This window comes from Eutrigla gurnardus (genome assembly GCF_963514095.1).
Source record: "Eutrigla gurnardus genome assembly, chromosome: 16".
Lineage (NCBI taxonomy): Eukaryota > Metazoa > Chordata > Actinopteri > Perciformes > Triglidae > Eutrigla > Eutrigla gurnardus.
Window position 1 is genome coordinate 9,933,821 of NC_139927.1, and position 14,887 is coordinate 9,948,707.

At 41.3% G+C, this 14,887-nt stretch overlaps 3 protein-coding genes across 3 annotated transcripts; 2 read left to right on the forward strand and 1 right to left on the reverse strand.

The window, feature by feature from the left end:
* Window positions 1-677: 677 nt before the first annotated feature.
* LOC311027293 (lysophosphatidic acid receptor 6) lies at window positions 678-2,203 on the forward strand. The gene is made up of 2 exons (XM_084031247.1): window positions 678-786; window positions 1,159-2,203. Exon 2 carries the CDS (start codon window positions 1,228-1,230, stop codon window positions 2,191-2,193), a length of 966 nt encoding a protein of 321 aa, XP_083887373.1. The 5' UTR covers window positions 678-786; window positions 1,159-1,227; the 3' UTR covers window positions 2,194-2,203.
* Window positions 2,204-2,265: 62 nt separating this feature from the next.
* On the reverse strand, window positions 2,266-9,735 carry LOC311027292 (integrator complex subunit 11). The gene is made up of 17 exons (XM_084031246.1): window positions 9,566-9,735; window positions 9,182-9,279; window positions 8,650-8,723; window positions 8,325-8,553; window positions 8,117-8,215; window positions 7,998-8,032; window positions 7,774-7,912; window positions 7,585-7,649; window positions 7,180-7,369; window positions 7,013-7,096; window positions 6,849-6,938; window positions 6,112-6,274; window positions 5,897-6,007; window positions 5,046-5,107; window positions 4,753-4,895; window positions 4,272-4,401; window positions 2,266-2,651 (listed from the first exon to the last, which is right to left on the reverse strand). The coding sequence occupies exons 1-17, from the start codon at window positions 9,591-9,593 to the stop codon at window positions 2,586-2,588; spliced, it is 1,806 nt and encodes a 601-aa protein (XP_083887372.1). The 5' UTR covers window positions 9,594-9,735; the 3' UTR covers window positions 2,266-2,585.
* A 3,649-nt stretch (window positions 9,736-13,384) lies between these two features.
* dynlt1b (dynein light chain Tctex-type 1b) lies at window positions 13,385-14,592 on the forward strand. The gene is made up of 5 exons (XM_084030899.1): window positions 13,385-13,461; window positions 13,645-13,686; window positions 14,023-14,146; window positions 14,231-14,308; window positions 14,436-14,592. Exons 1-5 carry the CDS (start codon window positions 13,435-13,437, stop codon window positions 14,504-14,506), a joined length of 342 nt encoding a protein of 113 aa, XP_083887025.1. The 5' UTR covers window positions 13,385-13,434; the 3' UTR covers window positions 14,507-14,592.
* Window positions 14,593-14,887: the final 295 nt, after the last annotated feature.

Here is a 14,887-nt window from a genome sequence, read left to right on the forward strand (position 1 = left end):
ATTGGTAATTATATTTGTGAATATGTAAGATTTAAGCATAATATTGAGTAATGAGGTCCTACTCAGTAGTGGCATACAACTAAGTACATTTAGATTACTGTACAATTCTGAGGTAGTATTTCCATTTTCTGCCACTTTATACTTCTACTCCACTACCATTCATAAGCAATATTCTGCTTTTTTCGCCACTACATTTCTTTGGTATAATTCTAGTTAATTTTCAGATTAAAATGTATCCAAATCTAGTTTTAAGACCTATAGTGTGAAATATACATTTATTGTTAAAATGTCCACATAGCTACCATGTAATTCTCCTGCATAAGAATACTGTGCACACACACAATGCACAGAGAATGGAAAAACAGAGGAGTTAACAGTAGTCCTACAGTTACTTTTTGCTACCAAAACATGGCAAAAACTAAACAATTAGCGATCAGACCCTGTAAGGAAATCTTGAAAAAACACGTTTACAACACTCTGCATGCACATGACTTAAAAAAACAACTCAAACTAACTTCAAAACTAACCTTTAAGGCCTAATATAAAAGAGAATGTGAAGCACGTGAGACCTCTACGTGCATTTTGTGCAGACATACTTCAGACAATGCTTGAGTGACATGATGCTATGGTTTCCTGCACCCTCTCCACACCCACATTGAAACAGGAAATTAAGATGCCTGAGTAAAGAGCAACATTGTGTTCAGGCACTGTATTCTGAGAGGAGCAACAAACAATGCAGCAATCTGCATTTGAAGAGCAAATAAAGGAGTCAAGCTAAGCATATTGGTAAGTGTTTTTTCCTAAATATATATATTCCTATATATATATATATATATATATATATAAATAAAACACATATATAGTCTGGGTGTTAGTCTCTATTAAGATTTTAATCTTTCAGAAGTTGTAATTGTTGAAAATATGCTGCAATACAGTATACAATTATTAGAAGTGATATTTAAAAAAAATTAGTCATCAGTGTGTCGCTGCTATTTCTGTTTCACTTCACCCTCGTTTCACATAAATGTAAAGTAGTAATTCAATGTGTGGCTAAAGGTATATTGTATCATAAGAATCAAAAGATTCGTTTCTCAGCTAGTGTGGAAGTAAAAGTGGAAAAAGTAGAAGTGGAATGGAAACATATTTGTGTTGCTACAGTTACAGATGCGGCAGCGTTTATGAGGATCAACCTACGCTCAGTGACTTTCATTTGACAACACTGCAACGATGAATGCGACAGGCGCTGACTGCATAAGTCCGTCAACAGAGTACCAACATTACTTCTTCCCAGCGGTCTACATCCTCACTCTAGTTCTAGGTTTACCAGGAAATCTGGCTGCCCTCTTTTTCTTCACCTTCAAGATCACTCCCCGCACGGCCTTCAGCGTTTACATCAGCAATCTGGCTCTGGCAGACATCGTCATCCTCTGCACTTTGCCCTTTAAGATCCACTACCACCTCAACAGGAACAACTGGGTGTTCGGGGACGTCGCCTGCCACGTCACCGGGTGTCTGTTCTTTGCCAACATCTACACGAGCATCTGCTTCATGACCTGTATCTGTGTGGATCGCTACATGGCCACCGTGCATCCGCACAAATATCTGAGGCTGCGGAGCCCCTGGTTTTCCCTGGTTGTGAGCGTGGTGATGTGGACTTTAATCATCATGGCTATGCTGGTCTTTGTCCTCATGGGACCTCTGGAGACCAACGCAGGCGAATCTGGAAGCCACAACTGCTTCGAGAACTTCGCCAAGAAAGAGTGGGAGAGTCGCTTGGTGGTGTTTAGCCTGCTGTGCCTGATCTTTGGCTCCCTGCTGCCCACCGCCATCATCCTGGTGTGTTACCCGCTGGCCGTGAGGCGCATCTCCATGATAAGGTCTAAAACAGCCCAAAAAGCCGTGAGGATCATTTACACCATCCTGGCTATAACGGTGCTCTGCTTCCTGCCCAACCACGTGGTGTACCTGCTGCACCTCCTTCGCCGCATGGAGGTCATCAAGAGCTGCTCCGCCGCCAACGCCATCTACAACGCAAGACGGGTCACGATGGCGCTCGTCACCCTCAACGCATGCCTGGACCCCGTGCTTTACTACATCACCACCGGCCACTGCCAATGGAAGCAGTTAAAGATGAGATGGCCGTGGGGAAGAGTCCGGAGGAGGAGGGGTGTTTATACCATTACAGTGAGCTGAAGGGTAACAGTGTACTGTAAATAAAGCTCTATACATCTCCCTTCATTATAAAAGTGACCTCACTATTGAAACTTTTATACAAAAATGTTTATTCAAACTTGTACATCAAAATCAATGGGACAAATCAGAATTTGAGTATCTTATTTTTCTAGATCGTGTGCAGTTCAACCTATATATCTATATATATATATATATAATCTATATAAGCGTCTGCATCGTCACTGGAAAATAATAGTCCAAGCAAGGCAGCAACCTGAATAACGATAACCATTCCAACAGTGGAAGGGAAGAAATTCATCCCAGGTACAAATATGAAATCCTCTGCACTGGGAAGGAGTTTCTATTTTTAGTGTGGATTTTCAAATGTTCATAGGTTTGGATCAAAAGTTATTTTAGCAGAGTGCAGATGGAAGCCCCTTTTTCAGCAGAGTTGAAAGGAAACTCCCCAGGTCTTCGTCCTGAGAAAGAAAGAACAAAACATAAAGTCAAAGACGGAGCAGTGTAGGAAAAGAAGAGCACCATATTTAAGTTAAAATAAACACAGATACCCTGAAAAGTGGTATCACTGTATAGAAGAATTAAGGAGGCCTGACTAAAAGCATTCTTCAGTAGCAAATATTTAAGCTTCTACCTGACGACCCATTTTTGCATACACTGTGTCAGTGATTTTTCACTCAAAATGGGTAAATCTCTCTAGTTTTTTACACATTTGAATTTTTTTTATATTTCTTTAATCTGATCCCTACAGCATTGCATGATTTTTACAACACATATTTGAGTATGTAAATAAATAAACCTTTAAATCCTTGATTCAATTATCAGAACAGCCATTTAATATTCTGTTGATCTACAGTAAAAATCATTGAGATAATAGTTTTTAGCATTTTGGGCCGTCTTGACAGTAGAAGCACCTTCAGGTAGGAAAGTTAAATGTGGACCTGTGGCTTTCGCTGGGCAAAAATACACAGCATATCTTTATACTTGTTCCACTTTGTGCTTTGCACAGAGCACCAAAAGCCACAGAAACCATCTCCCCTGCATTGCATTGTGACTCAACTGGTAGGTTTCCCCACCTTCTACTGTCAATTTATTCTCACTTTCAAAGCCCGTGCTCACATACTGTCTGCCCACAGGTGTTTTCACTTCCTTTGGCTGATCAAACCTCTTCTTAGGACTGTGAGGGCATGTAACGATGGTTTAACTGAAATCCTCCTAGTGGTCAAGTCACAACGGATTGAACCCAAAACAAAATAACTTGTGTGTTGTGATGAATTTGGAACAGGAAACAGCGTGGGCTGCAGAGCTTTAGTCCTTCCACAGGTTGTAAATCAAACCGCTTTTTATCAAACAACACATCATCATTAACCATAATTGTCTCTGCACTCCCTCCTTCTCTGCTGTCTGTTCTATTTAATTGAGCAGTTCTAACCAGAAAACGAAGAACCAAGTAATTCCAGAAAAAAAACCCTCAAGTTGGCACTTTGGAATCGCAGATTTCTAAGTAAACTGGACTGAATTTTTCAAAAACTGGAAGTGAAAACACCTCATCCCTCATCTGAATAAATGAACAAGAAGAACAAGAATATTTTGCCAATGCAAGTATCATATATAAATAGGGAACCAGGGTTCTATGTGGAGTTGACCACAGATGGGTGTTCAGCTAAATAAGCACGTAGAGGGCACAAAAACTCAAGCAAGACATTTACTTATCCCCACAGGGTTGTGCCCGGTCTCCACTGTTTAGTAGTTATAATAATTATTATCATACATCCATTCATTATCTGTAACCACTTGTCACCCTGTTCGGGGTCACAGGAGGGCTGGAGCCGATCCCAGCACTCACGCCCTGAACAGGCAAGCAGACGATCACAAGACTGACAACGCTTATTTTTTAGTTTTTACATATACTGCCTTATATCTGGGGGCCGGTTTAAGTGTCTTATTGTGTATTTATTGTGTTTATGTTTTTAAGCCCTTTTGCTGCCAAAGGAAGAAAACCCTGAAGTGCTGGGTTTTTTGAAAATGTTTGGAAAATTAAGTCATAATCCGTGAAGCATGGACAATGAAATGTTTTTTACCTGATAACTCCACGAAAGTAGCAAGACCTTGGTGTTGGCGTCTTCAGCGGAGGAGGACACTTTGATGACGATGGACTCCACCATGACTGTGCCGTCGGGGAGATGCTGGATGGTGTAACCTTTTAACACACTAAAGCAGAGAAATGCAAAATACAAAAAGAAAGCAAAAGCCAGGATTAATGTTAGCGACAGACGTGTTACGGAAATATGATAAAACTCCTTTCACATCACAAGCATCCAGGAATAAAGGAGATACGCTCCAAAGATGCAAGTCTCAGAAAACAGAAATGGTGACACATATTACACTAGAAGTATATCACAACTATACTAAAAGAGTTGAAAACTCTAGAGGAGAAAATACACTTTTTTAAGTAGAAAAGAAGGGCAGAAAAACAGTGATGTGGTTAAGAAGGTAGAGAAAGTGGATGGTCTAGGTGAATGCAGATCAGGAAGTGGACTCTTCCTGCAGGGCTACTATCACCTCTTGAGGTGTGTGTAGATCCTGTGAAGTGTGTCGGAGTCGCTGTGCGGGTCCTGGAGCTGCACGCGGCAGGTGAAGCGTAACTGATGTTCGTTGAGGCCCAGCTCCTTCAGGGCCTGCTCCGACGACACCAGCTTCAGACTCTGAGCTCACGGGAAAGACAGCAAGGAGTTGCATCATCTGTCAAATCGCGAATACTGAGCGAATGCCACTCGACTGCAGGTCATCAATGCAAAGGACACGTATTTAGACGACTTACTGCAGTGACATATAGTTGAGGGATGTGAACTCACGTTTTCCTTCATGATCAGGGTTCCGTGCATGGTGCGAGGTTTTTTGGGATCGGGGAGGGGCCCTTCAACACAATAAGGGTTTAGAACGTGAATAAATAACAAGCAAATAACCACATTAAATAAGATTTAGGTGCTGCAGATCTCAAACAAACAATCTCATTTTTATTCCATGTAGTTTTATGGTTCATTATGATGAAGTATGAAAGAGCAGACAACACGCCGTACGACACATTGAAGCGGTTCGTATTGTACTTGAAATGCTTCAAATATTGTAGAATCTGAAACATCTTGGCTGGAAATAATAAATCATTTGATATTGTATTTAAATGTGTGGAATAAGATGTTGGCTATTTGTGATAATTGCACATGATTTTATCAAAAACATTTTTTTTTACTATGCTTGCATTTATACCTCACCCAACTACTAGAAAAAATGTACATAAGTCAACATCTTTTGAAAGTGCAGAGAAGCTTGGAAATTGGACAAAAAGTTGAGAAGCAATATGGAAAACCTGTTAGACATATTTAGTCTTTTTCTCCGGTTTTAGAATCCTATCATCCTATCCTATCATCCTATCATCCTATCACATCCAAATGAGTTCATCATAAAAGCAATGTCAAATTGCTTTTATGATGAACTCATTTGGATTATGATTTTCAAGTGGCACAAGACAAGATGATTTGCCGCGCGCATCACACTGAACAAACACTTCAGTCAAATCAAAATGTCAGGATCAAACAGAAATCTGAAACTGCGTCGGCATCCTGTATCTCCTGCACACCATCGCAACAACAGACGGGTTGAGTTGTGAATCCAACAAGCAAACACATTACCAATCAATAAAACGTACCTCCGAGGGCCATCTCCCGCTTCAGCAGGTTGAGAGAGATATCGACCGGTACACTGGGGTTTGTTGTCACCGTCACCGTCTCGCCGTTGGCTGGCATGTGGCAATCTATACCTGCCATTTTAAAAACAACATTAACGGTACTGGCGCCGCCTCGCTGTGAGCATGCACACTAAACCAACGACTTTGAATGAGGCTAACATCATGGATGTACTTACTGAACTCCTGTTCGATCTTGCCCTTGAGGAACTCCATTTTCACCGCCTCCCCGTGTACCAGCAGCATGTTTCGAGGCTCTGCCATGCGAATGAGCTGCATGATGCCCTTGGCATCGGCATGAGCACTGAAGGACATGTACTCCACCTGTAGCTTCACGTCCAACTGGAAGCATCACAGGAATACTGAGTAAATCACTGTGCTAGTGTTGTTATTCATATGGATCACAATAAAAAACATTTTAATGAAAAAAAAAAGAAACATTTATGATCGATTTAAAAATCGTAGAAAATTAGAATCGTGATTTTTACTTTAATCATTTTTTTTTGCCCAACCCTACTCACTGTAAAATTGGTTGCTGATAGTTAGATGAGAAGATCATTATCAGTCTAATATCTGTTTTATTAAATATGGAGTTAGAGGTGGTTGCTTAAATGCGGCTAAATAAGCAGAGTGCTAAATGTCAACCAGCTGGACACGAGTGGAGGTAACATGAAGTAATGAAACCGTGGTGTAGTTCATTTACAGCAGAATGTTAACCTTTTCTATTCTGGTGATTTTTATTCACGCTTCTTAAAATCACAAAAGTGTGTGTTCATTTGTGAAGATTATCATGCTGAACAAAACTTGTAAGTATCATAGTACTTTTGTTCACCACGGAGCTGAAAGCAATAATTCTAACCATAAATACAGTGTGATCTAAGGACAGACACAAAAGGGGAAATGAGAAAAATCTCACCGTTGACCTCCCTTCCATCTCCAGTTTCCTCTGCCCATTTAGGATCTTGTGACCGATTGTTCCTTGTACACAATACCCAGGCATGATAACCTGAACACGCAGAAGTAGTTGTTTATCAAGTATTACAGTACACACACATCTTCAAATTTTCTTCCAAGACTCACCATGTTTTTCTCATTGCCAGCCCATTTCTTGAAGATCTGCAAAGACTGGCCGGCATGCAGCATACCTGGTGTGGCGAACACCACCTGAAAGTGAACATATTCCTGCAGTTCACTGGCATTTCAATTTTCATCCTGAAATGCACTTTGGAGGAAAAAGAAAAATGTACCATAGGTCCAGGATTATCAGCGTAGGAGCGATCAAAGGCCTTGATGTGCTTAAATTCAAACATGTTTCTCTGTACAAAGGTTTTTCGAATCTTCTGGTTGGTCCATGTTATGAAAAGCTTGTAATAATGGTTCGCTTTCTCCGTCAGCCCCGTGGAGAAGTAGATCGGGGCCTTTAGGTTCATTCTCTCCCTGTTTGAGGAGAGGGGTAATTAGAGTGTCTGCCCAATGAGCCGCCGCTTAATATGAAAAACTTCATGCACCATTATTCTACCAGGCTTACTGACATAAATACACATATTTAAACGAGCTGCTATTTTGAGATATCAATCAGCTTGGGAACATAGATTATCTCCACACATCACGTTCACTATCATCTTTGCTTTGACAGAGATTTATAAACCTACCAAAATGTTTCCAACAGGATGCAGAGTTCTTGTGCTCTTCCGAGGGCAAAAACTGGAATGAGAACCTGTAAAGATAATGAGAAATCCCAGATCGAAGTAAAATTTGCAGGAATCTGATATAATAATATAACAAGCAAAGTAAACACCCAAAAATACAGAATTCCACTAACTCTGTTAAAAAAAAATTACCTTTCCTCCTCTTTCGATGGATTCGTGCACTTTCTTCAAAAAGTCCCTCTCTCTGCATCTCTTGGAGTCACGGATGGTGGTGGCATATGTGGACTCTGAGATAAGGATATCTGGGCGGCACTTGTCAATCCATGCGGCTCTGCAAATAAACAAACAGGAAGATAAAGAGACTGTTGGCATAAACATCCATCATGTTATCATTAAATACAGTAAAGGGCACTTACCCTAAATGCCTGTCAGGTGTCATGTTATAGTCTCCCTACAAATGAAAAACACATTAATGTGAGATCCCGTCGGTCAAATTTCACCCATTCTGATACAATACAGACGTTGTTACACTCACAGTGTAGACCACAGACTCTAATCCCACTTTGATGTGCACCATGGCAGCTCCCAGGACATGGCCTGCATAGTACGCCTTGATCTCCAGCTCATCATCCACCTGCCGGCAGCACAACAGAAACAGCTTGATCTACCATCAAAAGAGAGGAGCAGCTGGTGCAGCAATGATTAATAGATGGATATCATCAAAAATGATAGGGGCACTGCACCTGGACGGTTTGGTGGAGGTTTAAGGGCACCACTTTCTTCATGCAGTCCTTGATCATCTGTGAGGTGAAGAAGTTGGTTTCACCCTTTTTGTCAACAGTGATCTTCCGGAAGTCCTCCAGCAAAATAGGGCAGATGGCCTTAGTGGGGTGGGTCATGTAGATGGGTCCATCGTAGCCCACCATCTCACTCATGAAGGGCAGAGCGCCACAGTGGTCTAAGTGAAAATGGCTGCGAAAGGAACAGGTAGCCATGTCAAAAAAACACCCACTGGATTATTCATATTAATGCAAGACGTTATAGATTGTGAATATTAGGACAACAAACCTGATGATCACACAGTCCAGAAACTCTGTCAGACGCCCGTTCTGGGTTATATAAGAAAAGTCTGGGAAACGTCTCTGCAATGACAATACAGATCTGCACTCAATTAGGATTATACTATGATTTACCTTCTTCACAAGGTCCAAAACTCATGAAATATCTGCTATATTTTTAAAGTAGGTTTTGGATTCGAAACAAGACAAAACCCTAAATATATTCAATTGACAATGACACAAACTAGAGAATGTACAGCATGTATAGCTGTAGGTATTGATGTTGTTGTGACTCTGGGCCACGTGATGTCACCACACACACACACACACACACACACACACACACACACACACACACACACACACACACACACACACATACATACATATATACATGTCCATCTCCCATGTTGTATTGTAAAGTATTTTCACAATACTTTTATGCGAGTGTCTCGACCAGTGTAAGTTGTTCAGTGACAGAATTAAACTTTAAAAAAGCGGAACGTATACTGTTTATCTTACAAGGTGAAACGTTGACTCACATCGTCATTGTATCCCATGTGCATACCACAGTCAAGCATTATGTTTTTGCCTCCAATAGACACGAGGATGCAGCTCCGGCCGACATCCTGTCCAGCACCTTGGAGAGGGAAGGGGGGAAGTTGAGAGAAAGCTTGAAAGACAAACGCGCAGTAAACGCACCACTGAGTTAGCTTCGCCAGCTAACAACGGCTACTCGCGGTAACGGGTGAAACTCACAAGCGGCTTTCGACCACAATAACAAAAACACACAAGTAGTTGCTATTCAGAGAGAGTCGGGCATTTAGCGAAAAGACAACGGCGAAGTTATAGACGCCTTTATTATTGACGGAACTAGCATGTCATAGCAGATGCTAGCTAGCCGCCGTAGCATAAACGTTACTCACCCAGTGGTGTCACTTTTATTTCAGGCATGTTTACTCAGCCTGTTTTTGAAGATGGACGAATGTGAAGACCCCCAGTGAATACAAGGGAGGTCGGTCTACTTCTACTTTTTTTTTACAAAGAAATATACATTGTCGAACTTGTATACATGTGGGTAATTTCGAGTACGACGTTTTTTTTGTATTAGTGTCAATGTACACACATTAAAACGTCCACACTTCCGTGCAAAACATTCAAAATAAAACCATTTCACAAACCACGTTACAAGACTGCTTTGTTTTGGGGAAAGTTTACATTTTAACATTCACTTACACAAACTAAGTTTTTCCTAAGTTGGTTCCAGTAATAATGAGCCAAGGCATAACCACCCCTGCTTTTGTAAATAAAGTAACCATACATGGCAGAAAATAATATTAGTTAAGGGGGTAAGATAAAATAGAACTTTATTTATTTAATTGGTTCTGTAGAAGATGCAGTACAAAGTAGAAAATAGGGCACATTTAAAGAGTACATAAATTAAACCTTAGAATCTGCAGAACAAGAAAATCCATTGCACAATTTTTGGAAGTCATTTTTTTTTTTTTAAGCAGGGACATTATATTTCCTGACATATTCCAAATGTGCAGTCAGTGGTGATCCCCTGTCGTTAATTTCTGTCATGGTAGCCACTATGCGCCACACTAAAGCGAAACAAACGATTTTATTTTGAAGGCATTGTCACCCATTTCCGGTCTTTTCCGGCTCGAGTCTGCGCAGTAGAAGGCAGCGGATTATAGCAGAGGAATGACCTGCCGCTCCACTGAGATGAAAAGAAACTCTTACGTTTTCCTTGTTTTTCCCTCAAGCTCTCCGTCTCAGTGGAGTAAATCAAAGTAATGTTATCTTGGGTAACACTAACACATGCTTTCATTTTTAACAAGTAGAGGGGGTGCACCGTTCCTGGAGATACTGCAATACCAGGTCGATGCGTGGAGTGGACGGAGCAAGCCCCTATTCCATTTCCCTATTCCAAAAATCTATTTAATATATCGTCCGCGGGTAGGGGACGTATCAGATATTAAACTGATAAGAACAGATTTTTTTCTTTCGAAAATGTTCATTGAAACATCAAGCAAAAATGTACACAAGTAACCTTTTAAAATACAACAAAGACATCTGTAAAACCATGTCTAAACAATAAAACAATTATTTAAAAGAGGCAATACAGATCAAATGTGTCATCTGTTAAAAGGTGTACATAAGATATATTTGTGTGGCTGCAAGCCATTGATTCCTACTTTTATGGAAACTTGAATAGCTTCATAACTTGGCTAAAATAGGTTGGCTCTGACATTTACACTGTACAATTATAGAATCAGAATCAAATGTGATTTCGCCGTGGAGGAGCAGCAGCGTTCTCTGCTGTTTGTCGAGATAAATGAAAAAGCTTACAGCACCTGGTATTCCCAGGCGGTCTCCCATCCAAGTACTGACCAGGCCCGACCCTGCTTAGCTTCCGAGATCAGACGAGATCGGGCGTGTTCAGGGTGGTATGGCCGTAAGCGAAAGAAGCACGCGGAGAAAAGCCCTTTATAGATGTCGATCGTCACCACCATTAACGCCTGGATGAACTTATCGTCTGCAAACTTGAATAACTTCAGAGTAGTCCGTTCTGAGTATTTTGATGTACTGTACTTTATAGACTTTAAATGTCACCATTCTTCTTCTCTTCTTTTGACAACATATGTGGAATATAAATACAGACGTCTGACAATATGAATGAAACTACCTCTAAAGGAACTTAATGCGTGAGGGTATAAAATATCACAGGAACTTATTGTGCTTGAGCTACAAGCCATTGATTCCTACTTTTATGGAAACTTGAATAGCTTCATAAGTTGGATAAATAGGTTGGATCTGACATTTACACTGTACAATTCTAGAATCAGAAAAAAATCTGATGTCGCCACGGGAGGATCAGCAGCGTTCTCTGCTGTTCGTCGAGATAAATGAAAAAGCTTACAGCACCTGGTATTCCCAGGCGGTCTCCCATCCAAGTACTGACCAGGCCCGACCCTGCTTAGCTTCCGAGATCAGACGAGATCGGGCGTGTTCAGGGTGGTATGGCCGTAAGCGAAAGAAGCACGCGGAGAAAAGCCCTTTATAGATGTCGATCGTCACCACCATTAACGCCTGGATGAACTTATCGTCTGCAAACTTGAATAACTTCAGAGTAGTCCGTTCTGAGTATTTTGATGTACTGTACTTTATAGACTTTAAATGTCACCATTCTTCTTCTCTTCTTTTGACAACATATGTGGAATATAAATACAGACGTCTGACAATATGAATGAAACTACCTCTAAATGAACTTAATGCGTGAGGGTATAAAATATCACAGTGTGGTGACCCACAATTGCTGTGTGAGACATTCACCAAGGGACTGTACCTTTAAGGTAAACAGTTCCGGTTTACGACAGTTCGTGTTTACGTCAGTTACGATTTGAACTCATGTGCGAGTAAGACTCGTTTGTTTTGATGTGGAGAGTAAAGCTGACTCGACCCATCTCCGTCTCTTGTCTCATCATTTACCCGACTCCACAATTGGTGACCCCGACGTGAGTTGGATACGACTGTAAAATGTTGCACATCGACGGTGATAACAACGCGCCCGCCGCGGCGCCGGCCGCCGCTGGCGGTGCGGCTATCGACGCGGCTAACGTCGGCGCTATCTATGCTGCCACCGTCAAGTTGCCGGACTTCTGGCAGAACAACCCACGGTCGTGGTTCCAACATATCGAAGCCCAAGGAACTTATTGTGCTGGAGCTACAAGCCATTGATTCCTACTTTTATGGAAACTTGAATAGCTTCATAAGTTGGATAAATAGGTTGGATCTGACATTTACACTGTACAATTATAGAATCAGAATCAAATGTGATGTCGCCACGGGAGGATCAGCAGCGTTCTCTGCTGTTCGTCGAGATAAATGAAAAAGCTTACAGCACCTGGTATTCCCAGGCGGTCTCCCATCCAAGTACTGACCAGGCCCGACCCTGCTTAGCTTCCGAGATCAGACGAGATCGGGCGTGTTCAGGGTGGTATGGCCGTAAGCGAAAGAACCATGCGGGAAAAGCCCTTTATAGATGTCGATCGTCACCACCATTAACGTTTGTGTGAACTAATCGCCTGGAAACTTGAATAACTTCAGAGAAGTCCGTTTTGAGCATTTTGTCGTACTGTACATCAAGGACTTTAAATGTCACCATTCTTCTTCTCAGCCACACAGCTCTTGATAACATACTTTGATATACAAATACAGATGTCGACAACACCAATTAAAGTAACGTTATCTAATTCGACTTCTATTTAATTTTTGACAAGTAGAGGGGGTGCACCGTTCCTGGAGGTACTGCAATACCAGGTCGATGCGTGGAGTGGACGGAGCAAGCCCCTATTCCATCTCCCTATTCCAAAAATCAATTTAATATATGGTCCCCGGGTAGGGGACGTATCAGATATTAAACTGATAAGAACAGATACTACACTTGATCTTAGCCAAAAGGCCGAGAAGCGATGCCGACAATCGGTCCGCGGTAACTCTATGATCCACCGCACAGTTACTCTCACTCACGGTGCAAACAAACAAACAATCATTTCTACAAGCGAAAAAACCTTCCAAAAATATATGCTGACGAATTCAAAACGTTGAGTTGTGTGTTAAATGACTAGTCCGTATAATATATATATACAATTGGGCATGTTTGCGAAGGAACGTTACGATCGTGAATGAGATTTCTCGTCACGTGATGTGCTACTGCCCAATAAGATGTTAACGACATATGACCGGAAGTGTCCTGAGTAGCTAGCTTCAGACATCGGTGGCGGTAGTCATGGACGAGTATCAGACGGAAGAGGAGGTGGGATTCATACTTGAAACTAGTTATTGCATGTATGCTTTGTGACCTAGAATTAACGCTCAGATATAACCTCGTTATTCGAGGGTTTTGCTGCGGCTGTAGCAGAGAAAATATCGTCTCAAGACGAGCAGCCATGTCGACCGGGCAGCTCAAACTCTAACTGTTTTGTTTCTTCCCAAACAGACTGCGTTCGTCGTTGAAGAAGTGAGCAGAATCATTAAAGAGGTAAACAATAGACGTGGTGTCTTTCGAGTTTCTCCATAAATTTAGATTTGTATCGACTCATTGTTCTCTAGCTTGCTACTTTATGTTTAGCGACCTACTGGTTGCTAAGGACACTGTAGCCGTTGCTAGGCACCGTCCATATTTGTACTCGTAGAAGATATACCACACAACAAATTCATTAGAACGTTTTTTCGTGCAATTAAAACACTATTGTGCTGGCTCAGTTGCATTTTAGGATGCGGATTACAACGTAATTGATTTACAACATATACAACCTGTATCACACTGTTGATCACTTCTTCTTCAAATACCAGTTGGCCTAAACTGTCCTTTTAGTCCGTAGAAGCAGCCATCGGAGGAAATGCCTACCAGCACAGCAGAGTGAACCAGTGGACCACCAGTGTGGAGGAGCAGTGCCTTAGTCAACTCAGCAAGCTGGGGAAGCCTTTCAAATATATTGGTACATGCAGAGCAACGATACTATCCGGATGGTTCTTGGTCTGTGGAGTTGATATTAAAAGACTGCGTTTGTGTTTTCCCACAGTTAACTGCATCATCATGCAGAAAAATGGAGCAGGTCTGCAAACAGCCAGCACATGCTTCTGGGACAACTCTACTGATGGTAAAATACCATGTTGCTAATGTAACAGAGGGTTTTCTCTACTGCAGCAACTGTGCTCTGGTGGTATTTTATCACCATTTTTTAATGTGGAAATGACGGTGAATTTATTATGCATTACACCCAACAGGAAGCTGTTCAGTAAGATGGGAGAACAAATCTATGTACTGCATCGTCAGTGTTTTTGGGCTGGCCATCTGAACCAACTACAGCGTATCTGAATTGTTGGATTTTGTGTATTTTTCAGAATAACTTGATTTGTGATTTTATATTAAATGCAATTGATTGAAACACAACTGTATCTACTTTGCTTTATTTACATGTGACATGACAGAGTGCTACATATACAGCTTTAATCTCATGACCCACAACAACCTCATTTAACTACCATAAACTACAGTTAACCTGAAAGACTCAAATGTACATTTATGTCAAAGCATTTATAAATTTGAGATTGCAGCCTATGTAGAAGAAGCGTAAAGACAAGGCACCATCTTGATGAGAACACATGAAACACATTTTGTTTTGGTTATTTTTGTCCAGAACTCCAGTTATAAAACGGTGGAAAGGAAAGTCTCACAT